The 19,794-nt window shown below is 40.4% G+C and overlaps 1 protein-coding gene across 1 annotated transcript in view; it reads right to left on the minus strand.

Moving 5' to 3' along the window:
• LOC132131923 (trichohyalin-like) overlaps positions 1-19,794 on the minus strand; it is a 56,543-nt gene that overhangs the window by 19,654 nt on the left and 17,095 nt on the right. The window contains exons 2-3 of the mRNA XM_059544096.1: positions 6,652-7,344; positions 4,256-4,930 (exon numbers count right to left, since the gene is read on the minus strand). Coding sequence (XP_059400079.1) covers positions 4,256-4,930; positions 6,652-7,344 — 1,368 coding nt within the window. The remainder of the gene's footprint in view (positions 1-4,255; positions 4,931-6,651; positions 7,345-19,794) is intronic.

A 19,794-nucleotide genomic window follows, 5' to 3' on the forward strand; every position in this document is an offset into this window, starting at 1 on the left:
GTATTGTAAAAAGCGCTATACAAATAAACTTGATTGAATTGAAAACTTGAATTAAAATCCTGGCTGGGACGTGTCCCATATGAATGGCGCATATGGCCACCCTAGTTTATTATTATTATAATTATTATTATTATTACTTATCCCGACTGAAGGCAAAGCGGCTCACCTGGCTGCACTGAGGGAACTAGATTTATTAGGAAAGGGATTAAAAACAGATCCTCCATTTAGGCTACTCACTGCACAATGTCTGGGACTCATGTCATAGGCTGAAACCAACACTGGCCTGTGGTCAAGGGCTGAAATGTGCCCTGGACACTGGTCGGAAGCTGAAGCCTGCTTTGGGCTAAACTTTGCAAAAGAAGCCCTCTCTGTTCCTGACTGAGGATCAGGAGCCCTCACTGGGCGGAACTGGGGAGTAGAAGCCCATCTTGGGCTTAACTCAGGAACAGGAGCGCATCCTGGGCTTGACTGGGAATCAGGAGCCCTTCCTGTGCTTAACTCGGGAATAGGAGCCCATCCTGGGCTGAACTCAGGAACCCCTCCTGTTTTGCACTGGGGATCAGGAGACCTTCCTAGGCTGTGGTCTGGGACTGGGACAAAACTGGAGTGAACTCTGGGGCCTGGTCTGACACCCTTCTCCACACCCCTATTTTTCTCTTCTGGATCCGGGGAAAAAGGCAAGGTCTGGGCAAACACTGGAACCAACTCTGGAAGGCACTTTCGAGGAGCAGGCACTGGAGGGCGCTTTGGAAATGGAGCCAGCACGGGGGCGGGCTCTGGAGCTGGAGCAAGTTCATTTCTGGATTCTGGGACTGAAACAACTCATGGGTTGGAGTGAACACTGAGAAAGGCTCTGGGATGATGGCCATGACAGGTGATAACTTGGGATCAGCAGACTTGATGGGCAAGGATGTAGGACCAGCAGCAATGAGTGGTGATGACTTAGTAATAGTGGTCATGATGGGTGACGACTTTAAGGTCAGTCGCCACTTCACCTACAGTGAATGTTGATTCAAATATCCAGAGGGCTAAGTTCATATACATAGGACTCCTACGTCCAACATGAATCAACCATGGGCATAACGAATCAGATCCCATCATCAAGCCCGACCCAAAGCCCTCCATTAAATTGAGGTCACCCCCAGCTGCATTCTGTGCGTTTTGGGGAAAATATCTAATTGAGATTTTTTAACAAGATGTGGACACGTGGATGTGGAGACGAACATTACGAGACAGGCTGCGTGTGGGCGGCAAGTGTCAGGAAAAATGGCTCCTCCATGAGATGCAGCAGAGAGGAGCGAGCAGAGGTGGGTAGTAACGAGTTACATTTACTTCGTTACATTTACTTCGTTACATTTACTTGAGTAATGTTTTTGGGGTAACTAATACTTTTCGGAGTATATTTAAAGATGGGTACTTTATACTCTTACTTGAGTAAATTTTTTGGGGAAAATCTGTACTTTTACTTCGTTACTGTGGGCGACGCTCCTCTCGTTACTTTATCTTAATGCAATAAATGTTATAAATGCTTCAGTTTATTCCAAACGCGCCGTCTACTTTTCTCTGGGCAATGAGCGATGCCCATTCGCGAATGATTCATTCTTTTGAGTCAATTCTGTTCAAAGGCTTGATCAAACCAATTGGCAAACGAGTGAATTGGTTCATGAATCAGTTTGAATGATTCGTTCAGTTCCCTGCCGCACGCGCTGAGCGTCTGAAGTGGTCACTCAGAGTTTAAACGTCAGTAACGTTTAAAAACATCAGCAGCGTTGAAAACGGGGCTATGGAACTGCACTGAATTGAAAGCAAATCTGCAAAGGCTATTATTTGCTAGCGATGGAGATCCTTATTGGATGTACACCACGTGTGCTGTCTACTGTTTAACAGGTAATAACTTGGGCTACACTCGATTACAGTACACGATACCACTGTGACATTAGTTTGTTGTACGTGTGTGGCTTATAACAGAGGGGAGTCAAGTTGAATGCAGCTTCTAAAAGACAAAAAAATAGCCGATTAAGATTTTATTAATTTTAATACAATAACACCGGTGCGAGTACGTTCAGCAAGTCCAGCTGCTAAATTCAGATCTGTGATTGCTTGCTGGTGCTTAGCCAGAGATAGATGCGTTTATACAGCGCTGCGCATTATAACCAATCACACATGATTTTTTTGAGCTTATTAAAGCATTGGCCAATCAGAGGTGTTCCGATGAGTCATCGCTGAAATCCCGGTGCTTCCTTCACTTGCTCCTGACTGAATACCTCTTTCTGGCGAATTCTCTCGTCAGAAACAACAAAGTGCAGATGTGTGTACGAATCTTTAATTAAGATATTGATTTCACAGTGTTAACAGTTTCAGTGATTTTAATGGGAGTTTCTGAGAGTGATTGAAATCTAGACTGTCAGTGAAAATTATCTTTAATAATGTAAATGTTATTTGCTCTCTTTCTGAACAATGGGTGGTGCTAGCACAGTGGATAAGACACATGGCTTTGGTGTGAGAGACCTGGGTTCGAATCCACTGTGAGACACCAATGTGTCCCTGAGCAAGACACTTAACCCCTAGTTGCTCCAGAGGTGTGCGACCTCTGACATATGTGGCAATTGTAAGTCGCTTTGGATAAAAGCGTCAGCTAAGTGAATAAATGTAAATGTAATGTAATGTAACAATGAAAGATTAGTAGCAATATTTATATCACATTAACTTTCAATGTTAAATTCACATTTAATATAAAGTCAGTCGTATTAAAAATATATTATGGCATGACACCTATATCTGTTACTTAAGTAAACAGACAGGGTTTTATAATAAATTACATAAATTGGAGTAAAGGCTGATGAAATATATACCTTTATACACGCACACATACATTACATACATTTTATCTATATATCTAAATAAAAATAGGCTCAGTATATATGAACCAAAGTAACTAGTAACTAACTACTTGAGTAGATTTTTTATCCGATACTCTTTTACTCTTACTCAAGTAACTATTCAAGACTAGTACTTTTACCTGAGTAAATATTTCTAGAAGTACTTTTACTTTTACTTGAGTACAGTTTTTGGGTACTCTACCCACCTCTGGGAGCGAGTATGAGAAGGATTCAGAGACACAGTCTGTGTGTGCGGTCTTCTGAATTGGGAATAGTTAACATTAATTAAAAACTTCTTTCAAATTAGAATTTGTTGGGGAGATAAAATGTGCAATATTAACGTTCATGTACTTATAAAAACATCTAAAGAATGTAACTTTTAATCTCTAGTTCTGGACCAGAAATGTATTATTTTAATATTATTTATATTCATAAATGGATGTATAATGTATTTGTGAAGTTAAGTGCTTGATAAAGTTATATATAATGCTGAAGTCTGCATGAACATATTAGGATCATATGGCAGACACAGAGAGAAGAGACTCTGTGTCATACTGAACATACTGTGGCTTGTTTTTCAACTGATTTATAAGTATACATTCTATTTTAAACCAACCAACATGTCTCTTTACCTTGTAAAGAATAGCAAATCCTTTAGTCAGTGGAATATAATGCTACGCTCTCTGTTAATGCCCCAGAGAAACAAATACAGCTGGCATGAAGACTGGTTTCTCTCCCATGCCTGATACATATGACATTAAAGAGTTTTTGACAAGGCAACTGGTATCCAGTCCTGTGATTCAACTATGATGGGGACAAAGCTTAATTTAAAATCAACATCAGTACTGAAAGCAGAACCAATAAGGGAGCTCTTTATGTTGTGACACAGCTCTTGCAAATTAACATTACCTTTTTTGCTTGGCATCTGTCATTTCGAAGCTGAAGTAATCTCATATTACATACCTTTTTCTTTAGTATTAATTTGTATAAATCGATCTGACCCTGTAGACGCCATAATCACATACTATCTCTCTTCCGTGTTCTGATGTTTTTCCGTTTACGCAGTTTTTATTGCTATATTGTATTTTCTCAATAGATCTCTGATTTGATTTAGTGGTTTTTGACAATTAATTAAATAGCACAGGCAAAAAAGTATCTACTATTTTGAGTAGTTTTTGAGAACATTACTTTGTACTTTTACTTTATTACTAGTACTATTACTTGTAACTGAGTATTATTTCAGTAATGCAACAGTACTTGTACTTGACTACAAATTTTCAGTACTCTTTAACCCACTGCTCAAAATAACTTGTGAGACTATTATTGTATTCTCACAAAGATGCTTTATTCAGAGAAAATGAATTAATTGCACTTACCCAGTGTCCTGATCTTCTTCTGTAACTCTTCGATTTCATTGTCTCTCACTCTCAGTTTCTCCTCTAGTTCATGTCTGACTCTCCTCTCTGGAGATCTCATATACATCTGAAGAGAATAGGGTTCAGTCTTTATGCGGTCTATAGCATCTATAATCTTTAAGATCTGTTCTGGGTTTCTCTGGTCCTGTAACCCCATCACATCACACCAGCTCCCATAGAGACTCACGATCCTCTGAGATTCTGTGGACGCTACAAAATCTGTCACACTTTTGTTAACAGTGTCTTCAGTAAAGAAAAACACCATGAAATGCTCTTGTGAGTAAAATATATTTTTAGTCTTCTCCATTTCTGCTCTGTCTTCATCAGTAAGTGGACTGACAGGAGTAACGAGGATGAAAAGATGAACTCCAGGATGACAGAGAGACACACAGCAGTGAGTCTGACGCATCACTTCCTCCTCTGAGAGACGAGTGAGAACTGGAAGCTCTATTACACTGATCTGACGTCCATTGATCTTCGCCTCTTTCTTCACACCCTCATTGCTCTTCTCTTTCTGATGTAAAAGTTTATTCATTGGTTTATTTATTGTCCCTCTAAGTATTTTAGACACTAAGTTCTTGAGTGTTGAATTATTTCCACACAGCACAATGTTCAGCTTTGTTTTTCCAGTCGTCGCTGAAACAAGATTAGAGACAGTAGAGTCAGTTCAGCTTTGGTACCAAAATACACTTCCTTGAACAACAACAAACATATTATATTGCAAAATATATCACATTGCAATGCAATAATCTATCAACTGAATACATTCTTCTATCAACTGAAGGCTACCTTGGTATAGTTTCCTTATTTAGGCCTTGGAATCCAATCAGATTTAGCAACCCTTACAAAAAAAGAAGTCTATTCAAGTGTGCTATTAGTATACTTCTTTTAAACTAAAAAATACAAAAGTATACTTTCAGTCTATTTTTTACTGTATGTACTTCTCAGAAATGTGCTTTATGTAATTCTTAAAAATACACTCAAATGACATTCTCAATATTAAAGAATAGCAGAGTCCACACCACAGCTATAACAATAAAGGCACAGAGAAACAATATCGTTGGAATCACTTTCAGAATTATTTTTTTCCAGCTGATGAACAATAAAATATTGACAACCTATCACAATCAATCTTGCTATAAACAGCTTAGAATAAACAGACAGTATTGTCCACTGGTGTGGATGCTAATATAGTTATCTTTTATAGTTCTCTTTATAATTATAGATCTTAGTATGAATGGGCCTATAGTCTGAACAAGGTTGGGTGAATGCAACTACAGACCAATTAGACGTCACGGTTAATTAACTTGCAGTTGCGTGCGCATTGTGGGGGCAGAAAAACACTGGTAACAAGTCGATGAAAACAAATAAAATCCATGGAACAAGACAAACTTTTTTTTATTGTTGTGCCTTTGGGTGTCAGAATCAGAATGCAAATAATTTTTATATAATACTGTCATCAAAGACGCCATTTGAAGACGTTTAAACGGAAAGACTATGGATGAAATCTGCTATGATTACCCTACTTTTAAAGCAAAAATTTGATTTAAACAATAGGCCTACATAATATTCACATATGCAGTTCGTAGGGGACTTATTGTATTAGACCTACAGTTACAGCATCAAATACTAATCAAACTTTATAACTAAATTTAAATCAATAATTGCACATTTGTCAATTCTGAGAGAAAAAAGCAAGAAGTTTAGGATATAAACTCATGATTCTGAGCTGAGGGGAAAAGAGAGAATGACGAGTTGTTGTTTTTTTAATAATAATTGTAAAATCTAAACTCAGAATAATTGTTTTTACTCTTTCATTCCATGGCTTACATTGACTGCTATTTTAAAACTGTAATTTTGTGCCACCAGATAGACAAAAAAATTTCATCACTGTTTGCAAACAAATTGGTCTATAAAAAGAAAGTATGTATTCATGGCAAAATGCAAACAGATGGTGTGCACTCACACTACATTATTAAGAGGAAGAGGAATAGTTGAAAATTCGATCATTACATGACTGAAGTGTTGATAAATGCACATATGTTTATGTTTGTGTGGTGTTTTTCCACTGAATACAAAAGGGGCTTTTTAGTACAATGTCAAGGCTACTTTTTTTACTACACAAAATATGGTGATTTTACTATCAAGCTCTAAAAATGACAATAAAAATGCCCCATAAATGTTCAATAAAAGTGATTTATTGCACGTTTTCTTAAACCATACAATAACCTTTTATAAAAAATTTGTAATAGTATAACAACAACAATAATAAAACAGACTAAGAAAGAACAAAATATTTCCTTATGCCTAAATTGTCAAATCATTTATTCTTTCGAGAAAAAAAAACTTTGACGCACCTCTTCCATCACTTGCTGTCTTTGTGCTCTCTTTAAGATCAGAATCCTTCTTCTCTTTCTCGTCGTCTCTGTCTGAAGCTCCAGATCTGCTCCGATCTCCATCCACTGATGATCCATCACCTCCATCTTCATATATGTTACAGAGGAGAAATACTACATGTTCTTTCTTGAGTATCTCTTCTGTTCTTCTGAACAACTCAGAGCGCCATCCTGTGTTTACTGTATCAAACTGTAGATGTCCTCCACACTCCTTTATTAAATCATGAATAGCATTATATGTGATCATAAAAGACATCAATCCGCGTGACTCTTCATCAGTAGTCAGCACTATAGTGTGTTTCATGGCCTGCTCACTGAAGAGGTTCAGCAGATATTTCACTCTGTGTCTGTCGTTCTCTCTGAAGTCCTTATACTGCAGTACGAGTATGAACACATGAGGTCCTGGAGCAGACAGAGACACACACTCTCTCACTCTCTCTGTTATCTGATGGTGTTGGAGATTCGGCTGGAACAGGTGATGAGTGTTTATAACTGTGATCTTTCTCTCCTCCACAGCTCCACTGATTCTCACACTGTGCTGCTGTGAATAAGACACAGCTTCACTGTGAAACGCTTCTGTTCCCAGTAAAGTGTTCCCCACTCGGCTGTTTTCTGATCCATTCTTTCCTATCAGCACAATCCTCAGATCACACACTGAAAAAGAGCACACGCGCACACACACACACACACACACGCACACACACAAAACGTTAATGTCATGTTTTATGGGGACTTTCCACAGACATAATAATTTTTATACTGTAAAAACTGTATATTAGTAAAAAACTGTATATATCTATATCTCGTAAACCTAAAGACAACACTTACAGAAAACTTTCAGATTTTTACATTCTGCAGAAGACAACATTTAGTACGATTTAAAAGCTGTTTGTGTTGTTCTTGAAAGCCTTTGTAAAAGATTGTGTCAGCATGTTATAGACTAGTAAATTTGAGCATGTTTATTTCTAAGTTTAGTTTAGCTAAATAGGTTCTGCGCAGCCCTTATAAGCCCCTTTAGTTCTGTCAGTGTCAGGGTTCTGCCCTGGCAGCTTTGTCTGTTTTGTCCTTGTTTAGTGTTTCTTTGTTTGTCCTGTGTATGAGCACATGGCTTTGTCAATAGGTGCGTTCGACTTCACGCAGCATTGCGCAAACCAATCGCAATCTGATTTGAAGCAGTGCATGCCGGTTAGAAATTTTGTCTGACTTGAGACAGCTCCGAGGCCACATGACTGTCACGTGTGGCATCAAAGTACCGCAAGAGCGTTTCGAGAGCAGCCGGTGTCCTGACATTTTATCCTACCCGACAGATTTTCCTACCCGGGTTTACTGCGCATGCACACATCAATATCACGTCCTTTTTTCTCATGCTAAACAACGATGTTTAATGTATCTGCATTACTGTAAGGGTAGGTTTAGGGTTGGGGTAGGTGTAGACTTTAATAAAAACACAATCTAATTGGTAGAAAATAATAATTATTGTTGGTTTCCTGTAGATGTATCCCTTCTAGCTACAACCGAGAATAAAACACATAATTACTGTATTTGCAGTACTTTAAGGGTAGGTTTAGGTTGTGGTAGGTGTAGACGTTAATAAACCATAACTTAGACGAACATTTTCACTTCCAATAATGGACCCAAATCTGTGTTTTTAGAATGATAAAAACATTTTTGTATTGTAGTCGCACTGTCATACAAAACTGATAAAAGCATATATACCCCACTGTAGTAGTATTTAAATAGTATATGCTTATGTTAAACTTTATTCTTGAAAATATGGCGCTGTATTAAGCAGTATGTAAAAACGTTTCTAAAACGTCTGTGTATTTTACAAGTATTGCATTTAATTCACTTCATCTGTGATAAAGTATGCAAACACCACGTGTGTGTCACTAACGGGAGCAGAAAGTGTCCGGCTTGATGACTCTGTTTTTAACTCCGGCCCCAACTGCAGGAGTGAGGTGGGTGGTTTGGCGCAAATATTTTGGTCTATGGCAGTAGGACTGGGGTACAATGATGAGGCACATAAAGACCTCTTTAACGCCTTCCTGGATGACCCAACGCCACTGCACAAGGTGGCCGCCAGCCCAGCGCCACTGCACGAGATGGCCGCCAGCCCAGCGCCACTGCATGAGATGGCTGCCAGCCCAGCGGCACTGCACAAGATGGCCGCCAGCCCAGTGCCACAGCACAAGGTGGCCGCCAGGCCAGAGCCACAGCACAAGATGGCTGCCGGCCCACCGCCACTGCACAAGATGGCCGCCGACTCAGTGCCACTACACAAGATGGCAGCCACAGGTGACCGTCCAGAGTCGAGTCAGGTCCCCACTGACTAGGTCCCCGTGGCCCCTCCAGAGTCGAGTCAGGTCCCCATGGCCCCTCCAGAGTCGAGTCAGGTGCCCGTGGCCCCTCCAGAGTCAAGTCAGGTCCCCACTGACCAGGTCCCCCGCTGATTTCCCATAGTCTAGTCAGATCACCATTGACCGTCCTGAGTCAGGTCAAGTCACCATTAACACCCATGAGTCAAACAAAACCACAGTTAGACCTCATGAGTCAAGTCAAATAACTCTTGTTCTTCATGGTCGAAGTCAAGTCACCAATGATCTTCCTGAGTCATGTCAAGTCACCAATGATCTTCCTGAACAAAGTCAAGCCACAGTTGATCTTCCTGAACGAAGTCAAGCCGCAGTTGATCTTCCTGAACAAAGTCAAGCCACAGTTGATATTCCTGAACCCAGTCAAATCACCACGGATCTACCAGAGCCTCTTCACGTCTCAGCTGAACTTCCAGAGCCTTGTCACGTCTCAGCCGAACTTCCTGAGCGCTCGTCCTATTCTGTCATGGCCATGGAGGCCATCCAGGAACTCACCACCTGCCCTGTCATGGCCACGGAGACTACCCTTAACCTGTTCATGTTCTCTATTTCAGCCTTACCTAACCAAACTTGCTCTCCTGTGCCATCGATCCCACTGTGGTGGTCCTCTGCTCCGCCCTGGTGGGCTTCTGTCTCAACCGCATGGCTGTGGTGGTCCTCTGCGCCCCCCTGGTGGGCTTCTGTCTCGACTGCATGGCTGTGGTGGTCCTCTGCGCCACCCTGGTGGGCTTCTGTCTCATCCGCACGGCTGTGGTGGTCCCTTGCTCCGCCCTGGGGGGCTTCTGTCTCATCTGCTCGGCTGTGGTGATCCTCTGCGCCGCCCTAGTGGGCTTCTGTCTCATGGCTTCTGTCTCGTCTGCTCGGCTGTGGTGGTCCTCTGCGCCGCCCTGGTGGGCTTCTGTCTCGTGGCTTCTGTCTCGTCTGCTCGGCTGTGGTGGTCCTCTGCACTGCCCTGGTGGGCTTCTGTCTCACCTGCACGGCTGTGGTGGTCCTCTGCGCCACCCTGGTGGGCTTCTGTCTCGTCCGCACGGCTGTGGTGGTCCTCTGCTCCGCCCCGGGTGGCATCTGTCTCGTCTGCTCGGCTGTGGTGGTCCTCTGCCAGCCACACCACTGATGGTCAGAGGAGCATAAACTCTGCTGTGTGCACTCTGCTGAAGTCAACAACAATCCCCTTGTCTTCTCCAGGATCAGAGAGAGATTGTTGTCACTGCACCTCCCAGCCAGGCGGCTCACCTCACTCCTGTAGTTTGTCTCATCTCTGTTGCTAATGAGACCCACCACAGTCATGTCTTCTGCAAACGAAATAAAGAGGATGGAGTTGTGTGATGGTGTGCAGTCGTGTGTCAGCAGAATAAAGAGGAGGGGGCTCAACACACATCCTTGGGGGGTCCCAGTGTTCAGTGTGCTGGATGTGTTGCTGCCAACCCATACTGCCTGAGGTCTTTCAGTCAGAGGGCCCTATTTTAACAATCTAAACACAAAGTGTAAAGCTCACGGCGCAGGTGCACTCAGGGCATGTCCAAATCCACTTTTGCTATTTTAACGACGGTTGGTGTGTTCTTAGCATGTCTGCTGATCGAGCTGAATAGCGCAATCTGGAATGCTGTTGCTAAGCCATGTTTCTGTGAACACAAAAACACAACAGTCTCTTACAGTTCTCTGAGTTGATCATAGTAATCGGATATAATCGAGATTATTGTCCAAAGAGCGTATTTTATCCAATACAATGGTGGGGATAGCTGGCTTGTGTGGGTTAGCCATTAGACTAGCCCGGATACCTCAGTGTTTACCCCTCTTCTGCTTCCTCTCATGCCACTTGTGGCGCCTCTGCTGTGGGTGAGATGCAGCAGTGGGGGTCAGTGATGGTGAAGCCCTCCGGAGCAGACTGAGATCACGCAGCTCTACGGTGTGTGCAGAGTTAAACTCTGCAAAAATGGTTCTGCCGACATTGAGCAGAAACTCACGGCTGAATTCGCGCTTAAATACAGGTGGACGTGATGAAGACGTACAAAAACACTGCTACTCACAAGACAAAAAACATGAAAACACTGTTCTGACAGGAGAGAGAGAAGCTGCTGTGTGTGGACGCGCCACCATCATCCAGTTCATATCCAAAGTATTTAGTTTGTTTAAAAATACCACCTGCAATATTTAAGTGTTGAAATTTTGGTCCATTTAAATTTTTTTATATAAATTAATTTACAAAGTCAGTGGTTCAAATTCAGTGCTTCAAATTCAGTTGATTATACAATTTTACACATCTGAGAACTGCAGGAATAGCAGTAGTGTACCAATGGTAACCAGTCTGACACCATGGTATAATGAGAAGACTCACACCCTAAAAAGAGCAGCCCAGAAAATGGAGCACAGCTGGAGGAAAACAAAGCTAGAGGTATTTCGTATTAGTTGGCGAGAAAGAACCTGCTCTACAGAAAAGCATTAAAAACTGTTAGATCAGATTACTTTTCTTCTCTCTAAACATAACCTGGGGTTTTTATTCAATACAGTGGCTAAATCAACGAAAAATAAAGCATCAACAATTTTTTACATTTCCCAACATCACAGCAGTAATTACTTTATGAACTACTTTACTTCTAAAGTCGATACTATTAGAGATAAAATTGTAACCATTCAGCCGTCAGCTACAGTATCGCATCAGACAGTGCACTATAGATCCCCTGAGGAACAGTTCCACTCATTCTCTACATAGGAAAGGAAGAATTGTATAAACTTGTTAAATCATCTAAACCAACAACATGTATGTTAGACCCTATTCCATCTAATCTCTTAAAAAAGGTGCTGCCAGAAGTCATAGATCCTCTTCTGACTATTATTAATTCCTCATTGTCATTAGGATATGTCCCCAAAACTGGCTGTTATTAAGCCTCTCATCAAAAAAACACTACTTGACCCCAAAGAACTAGTTAATTATAGACCAATCTCGAATCTCCCTTTTATGTTCAAGATACTAGAAAAGGTAGTATCCTCACAATTATATTCCTTCTTAGATAAATTCTGTGAGGATTTCCAGTCAGGATTTAGACCGTATCATAGTACTGAGGCTGCTCTCCTTAGAGTTACAAATGACCTGCTCTTATCATCTGATCATGATTGTATCTCTCTATTAGTGCTATTGGATCTTAGTGCTGCGTTTGACACTATTGACCACAACATTCTTTTGCATAGACTAGAACACTTTGTTGGCATTAATGGAAGTGCATTAGCATGGTTTAAATAGTACTTATATGACCGCCATCAATTCGTAGCAGTGAATGAAGAGGTATCATATCGATCACAAGTGCAGTATGGAGTACCTCAAGGCTCAGTACTAGGGCCGTTACTCTTCACGCTTTATATGTTACTCTTGGGAGATATCATCAGGAAACATGGTGTTAGCTTTCATTGTTATGCTGATGATACTCAGCTTTATATTTCTTCGCGGCCCGGTGAAACACACCAATTTGAAAAACTAATGGAATGCATAGTCGATATAAAAAACTGGATGACGAGTAATTTCTTACTGCTAAATTCTGAAAAAACAGAGGTGTTAATTATAGGACCTAAAAACTCTAAATGTAATAACCTAGAACACTGTCTAAGACTTGATGGCTGCTCTTACAATTCTTCGTCATCAGTTAGGAACCTAGGTGTGCTACTTGATCGCAATCTTTCCTTAGAAAGCCACGTTTCTAGCATTTGTAAAACTGCATTTTCCATCTCAAAAATATATCTAAATTATGGCCTATGCTCTCAGTGTCAAATGCAGAAATATTAATCCATGTATTTATGACCTCAAGGTTAGATTATTGTAATGCTTTATTGGGTGGTTGTTCTGCACGCTTAGTAATCAAACTACAGCTAGTCCAAAATGCAGCAGCAAGAGTTCTTACTAGAACCAGGAAGTATGACCATATTAGCCCGGTCCTGTCAACACTGCACTGGCTCCCTATCAAACATCGTATAGATTTTACAATATTGCTTATTACTTATAAAGCCCTGAATGATTTAGCACCTCAGTATTTGAATGAGCTCTTGTTACATTATAATCCTCTATATCCGCTACGTTCTCAAAACTCAGGCAATTTGATAATACCTAGAATATCAAAATCAACTGCGGATGGCAGATCCTTTTCCTATTTGGCGCCTAAACTCTGGAATAACCTACCTAACATTGTTAGGGAGGCAGACACACTCTTGCAGTTTAAATCTTGATGAAAGACCCATCTCTTTAACCTGGCTTACACATAACACACTAACATGCTTCTAATATCTGAATCCATTAAATGATTTTTAAGCTGCATTAATTAGGTAAACTGGAACCAGGAACACTTCCCATAACATTAGAAGAATGGCATCTACACTAATATTAGTCTGTTTCTCTCCGAGGTCACCGTAGCCACCAGATCCAGTCTGTATCCAGATCAGAGGGTCACTGCAGTCACCCGAATCCAGTATGTATCCAGACCACATGATGGATTAGCACCTAGAAAGGACCTCCACAGCCCTGAAAGACAGCGGAGACCATGACAACTAGAGCCCCAGATACAGATCCCCTGTAAAGACCTTGTCTCAGATGACCACCAGAAAAAGGCCACAAGAAACATCTCCACAGGAGATGATTCTTCTGCTCAATCTGACTTTGCTGCAGCCTGGAATTTAACTGCTGGTTTCGTCTGGTCAGAGGAGAACTGGCCCCCCAAATGAGCCTGGTTTCTCCCAAGGTTTTTTTCTCCATTCTGTCACCGATGGAGTTTCGGTTCCTTGCCGCTGTCGCCTCTGGCTTGCTTAGTTGGGGTCACTTCATCTACAGCGATATCGTTGATTTGATTACAAATAAATGCACAGACACTATTTAAACTGAAGAGAGATAACATCATTGAATTCAATGATGAACTGCCTTTAACTATCATTTTGCATTATTGACACACTGTTTTCCTATTGAATGTTGTTCAGTTGCTTTGACGCAATGTATTTTGTTTAAAGCGCTATATAAATAAAGGTGACTTGAGTTGACTTCAAAATGTATTGAATAAAATGGTGCCGTTAAGTTTGGCCAACGTGTATTAAAGAAAAACATTTATTTCATAAAGATATTTCCCCCCATTTTAAATTCTTATTATCCAATGAAAGGATACCTTTTTGTGAATTTTTAAAATAAAAGATCAAAAGGATTAACAATGCAGATTAATTTTCACAGCCTTCTTTGATCATATTTACCAAGGATGCCGATATTTTTGGAAATGATTGTACAGTTTGTACAGTATAAACACCATTATGCCTATGGGGAGTCACCATTTAGATAGCTAAGTAAACGTGTATGTGTGTGTGTGTGTGTGTGTGTGTGTGTGTGTGTGTTGAATTTCTCCTCTGAATTTATTTACACATTAAACATGATTTTAAATCTGATATAGTAGAACAGTAATGTACACATATATGGATTGCATATGGCAAATATTTTATTTTGTTCTTCAAACTACTTGTATGATTGGATGTAAAAATAATAATAATAATAATAATTGAAAGTGGAACTTTGTTTGTCATCATTCACTTGACTCTGTGAAACCAACCCTGCCTCTCAATGTTTATACCGTCCACCCTAAATAGTATGTGAGACCCTAGATAGCAAACGTATATCTGCTAGATATCTGTTAAAGATCACTTTACCTGGAAAGCATAATGCTGTGTGCAAACATCTGATAGACGTCTTTAAGGTGTCAGTTTTACATACATTCTAAATCATAAACATCTTAAAGACATCATCTAAATGTCTATTTGACAACTGATAGGAAACATCCTCTTGACGTATCACAGATAAGCAAACACTCTAAATAACACGTCTTGCAAATTTTCTTAAGTTGCAGCATGTTGAGCTGTCTCGGCCACTGTATAGTTCAGCCAAAAAAGAAAATGATCTCATTTATGACTCACCCTCATATCGTTCCAAACCCGTAAGACCTCTGTTTATCTTCAGAACACAGTTTAAGATATTTTAGATTTAGTCCGAGAGCTCTCAGTCCCTCCATTGAAACTGTGTGTATGGTCTACTGTCCATGTCCAGAAAGGTAAGAAAAACATCATCAAAGTAGTCCATGTGACATCAGAGGGTCAGTTAGAATTTTTTGAAGCATCGAAAATACATTTTGGTCCAAAAATATCAAAAACTACGACTTTATTCAGCATTGTCTTCTCTTCCAGTCTGTTGTGAGCACGTTTACTGCAGTGTAGTGATATCCGGTTCACGAACGAATCACTCGATGTAACCGGATCTTTTTGAACAGTTCAGAACGATTCCCCATCGAACCATTAGCGCATCATAAAACACAGTCATGGTGCCGAGATGGCTAAAGGAGATGTCACCCACTCCCCTTTCCCTTTTTGTGCCTGTCTAATTTTATACCAGCGATGCCAGGACAGCAGGAAAAGATTTCTCTTTGTTCCCCAAACTTAAGACCAAATGGCCAAGAAACCCTGTGGTGACCCCAATGCATAAATCCACAGCCTTATCAGGAAATGAAGGATGCTAAGGCATTCCTATGGCCCAGATCATCACAAACCTTAAACCAGGGAACACCTCCTTTCTGCAGCTGTAAATTCCAGAGACTTTTGTCGCCAAAACCAATAGACTGAAATTAACCCACTTGTGGTTTAATACAAACAACAGTCTCAAAATTGCTTCCAATAAGCTGAATTGATTACCAGAATTTTCCTCACATATATATTTAGTATCATCTATGTTTCATATAATCTGTGGAATTCTTTCTGTGTGGTTAACTTTCATTACAGCCTATTCGTAGGGTTTTCTACCTCAGTTATAGGAACTAATCACCAGAAGTTGCCTCATACATGTGTATTCTCTGTATTATGCATGCTTTATATTACTCAAGTTAATTTTGTGTGTTAAACACTTATCACGGCTAAATCCTTATTTACTTCCACCTCAACTATGGGAAGTATATGTATTTTGGTACCTACTTGATGGGTAAATGATTTCTAGAATTTTTATATAAAATAGATGTGTGTAGGATGCACCATATTTAAACTATTAAGTTTGCTTATTAAAGTGTTTAACTAAACTCTCAGGAGTTTGGACACACTCGATTACGTGGACATTACGCTAATTACAGCAATAACCGGAGAACGGGGCATAGGTCCTGCCCAAGACAACATCTGATTGGCTGTCGCACTAGGAAGGACGGGTCAGATGGACACGCTTATAACCCAATGACAAGCAGCTTTTTGCCTTGCTTTTGCAGTGACTTTTGCTCTTGCCTATGTTTTGTGCTGACCTTTCCATTGTCCAGCGTGTATGCGTACGTACTCTTCAAACCACCAAGAGCTCACTCAAAACTTATCAACTCTTCCGTAAGATCCTTCATTGAACTTCGTCAAAGAAAACCCTCTCAGAGTCGCTCCATGCAAAGCCATCCAACCACTCACAGCGATATCGCTGACTTGATTGCAAATAAATGCACAGACACTATTTAAACTGAACAGAGATGACATCACAGAATTTCAATGATGAACTGCCTTTAACTATCATTTTGCATTATTGACACACTGTTTTCCTAATGAATGTTGTTCAGTTGCTTTGACGCAATGTATTTTGTTTAAAGCGCTATATAAATAAAGATGACTTGATTGACTTGACTCACCATCAAGTGCTGTCCCTCAGAACGCGTCATTGACCGACTGCCAGCCAATCAGCGCCAGAGATTCCCTCTCCAGCAACTTCGTTAAAGAAGGGAATGCATGCACCCACAGGAGCATCCAAACGCAAGTACACAATATCTCCTAATTCTGGCTGAACTGGTGCAAATCTTATTAAGAAAACGAACTAAGATTAAAGTGCTAGTAGATTGATTCTCTCAGGTTGCAGTCGAGAAATAGCAGTCTAGACACTTGGGACTCCATTCACCCTCCATTAATAACATCACTTTTCTCTGTCACTGTTTGAATGAATGTTTGTGTGTTTTTGTTAGTTTAGTTTGTGTGTATTAGAGTAGTTCAATAAAGCCTTGTGTTGGAGCTATTTAGTGCTGTGTTTAGATTTCATTATAAATTTATTCATTTTTTGATTTAATTATGATTCAATTTCTGTTAGTGTTTTGTTAGTTTATTATTTGTTTTGTTTGTTTCATGCACGCTAGGGGGCACTATGGGTTATTTAGGTAAGCGCACGGCAGGGACTAGTATGCACCAGGTTAGGCATATGGTTTTTTACCGGAGCGGGAGAGGCACAGGAAATTTGCTTTGTTCTGTGTTTGCTCGACTTCAGTCAAAAATAAACCACGTCTTGTTGAATTTTAATACTTGTTTGGACCTGATGTTTTTCCCTCCCGCGTACACCAAAACCCACGGTGCATCAGTGGCCTTTTGATTTTGTTTGATTTGAACTTTGACTTGAGTTTTTTTTTTTTTGTTACTTCGTTGACAAACGGCCACTACATTCAAGTAAAAAACCGGCCTTTGAACTCTTCAATACTGGACTTATAGGATCGCTTGGATGTGGATTTATGGAAAAAAAGACATTAAGCAGTCTTAGATTCAGCCGAGGTGGCGACAAGGCGCATTCTCTGGCTCAGATCACACAAGACTTCAACCTTCTCAAAGACACTGGTAAGTCAGCGATAACTGTTTTAGAGCCATAATAGAAAAAGGCCAAACGAGTGGAGTTTGACAGTATTTCATAAGGAATCGGTTGAATGTCACACGTCTACGCATGGCCACGTGCCTTCATTCATGCATAAAAAGTCCGGCAGTGTGTGTTTGTTTTAATGAAGAGGATCTGACGATCAATAATCATTGTGTGTTTTGCAAACCTGCTCTCTTGTGCGTCAACGAACTGTGTGATTTGTTTGCAAACGAAAAAGGAAAATAAATAAAAGAAACGGAAATGTCCGACATTGGTGCAAACGATACTGAAAAGCCAAAAAGAAATGTTAAAATGTCTGCTAAAGGTATAGAATATAGTGTGATGACACTGCAGGAAAAAAGGAGTGAAAAATGCAAACATGCCAAAAAGTGTATGAAACACATGAATGAGTTAATGACATCAAAGGAAAATGTTGAGTCAATGAAGAATGAACTTTCTGTGTTTGTAAGGTGTTGCGAAGACGCACATGATGTCCATAAATCTTTTATGAGTCTACCTTTGCCTAAAGATGAAGTTGAAAGACAAAGTAAATATTTCACGGACAAAATGACAGAATATCGTGATTTCACTGAGAAGGTAAAAGGATGGCTCTCTGACGCGCATGATTCACGTGCTGAGCAAAATAAAGATACTCCTGATGATCAATGTAATGCTGATGAAGTAAATCCTGAAGACAGTGTCTCCAACGTTTCAAGTGTAAAAGCGAGCTTTGAAAAGGCGCACTCTCAACTATCACGGACTTCTTCGACGTCATCTGCGCGCATTAAAGCGGAGGCCGACAAGGCAGCGTTCGAGGAGCGCATCGCTGCGCAGAAAAGGAAACATCAAATAGAAGCGCAACAGGAAAAACTAAGGAGAGAAATGGAGCAACTTGAGCTTGAAACGGAATTGGCAGCAACAAACGCAAAGCTTCATGTTTTGAAAACCAGGTCACAGTGTGGCTCAAAAGGTTTAGACGGCATTAATTCTTATTATAAAAGGAATAAGCCACGAGGAGTGAGTGATTTAAATGCAGACGCTAACACTTTTGTCCCAGATGTCATGAATGTCAATGATCATGCTCTTGGTTTGTCTGCTTCTGGACTCCAACCAGCAGTTGTTAAGCCTAAACAAAGACAAAGTAAACAAATGGATGAAATGACATTAAAGGCTGATGCTCCAGTTCATGTGATGCAAACTTAAAACGGAGTGCACATGGGACATGCTCACCATCAGACCCAAGCTTTGACTGACAACTATCAAAATTATGTTTTAAACATTATGCAAAAACAAAATCACATCGCTGCTTTGCTTGTCCAACAAAATCTGTGTGCTGTCCTCCCATCTAGGAACATCTCTGTGTTTGATGGAGACCCTCTCCAATACAGATCTTTTATCAGAGCTTTTGAAAATGGGGTGGAGGCTAAAACAGATAAATGGAGTGATCGTTTACATTTTCTTGAACAGTACACCAGGGGGCAGCCAAAGGACCTGGTGCACAGTTGTCAGCATTTACCATCAGAGCAGGGATACCACAGAGCCAAAAGTCTTCTTGCAGAGCACTTTGGAAATGAACACAAAATTGCTGCTGCATATATGGAAAAGATACTTAACTGGACACCTGTTAAAAGCGAGGATATTAAAGGGTTGCAATCATTTTCTTTGTTTCTGCGTGGATGTGCAAATTTAACAGAACACTTGATGCACATGAAAGAGCTGAACTTACCATCAAACATGAGGAGTATCATCTTGAAACTTCCCTACAAATTAAGGGAAAAGTGGAGAAGTGTTGCTTGTGATCTGCAAGAACGAAGAGGTGATAGAGCAACGTTCACTGATCTGGTAGGATTTATAGAAAGACAAGTCAAGATTGCTTCTGATCCAGTCTTTGGTAAGATCCAAGACCTACAGCTCACCAACTCCAAAACATCCAATGCCAGTCACTTCAAACAAAGGAAAAGAGGGAGCAGTTTTGCCACCAATGTCACTGCAGTCAAAGAAGGAGTTATAACTCAACATACAGGAAACAATGCCAGACACCCTACTCTTAATTGCCTGTTTTGTACACAAGGTAATCATTCATTGGATCAATGTTCACAG

Source organism: Carassius carassius, chromosome 48 (genome assembly GCF_963082965.1).
Source record: "Carassius carassius chromosome 48, fCarCar2.1, whole genome shotgun sequence".
Lineage (NCBI taxonomy): Eukaryota > Metazoa > Chordata > Actinopteri > Cypriniformes > Cyprinidae > Carassius > Carassius carassius.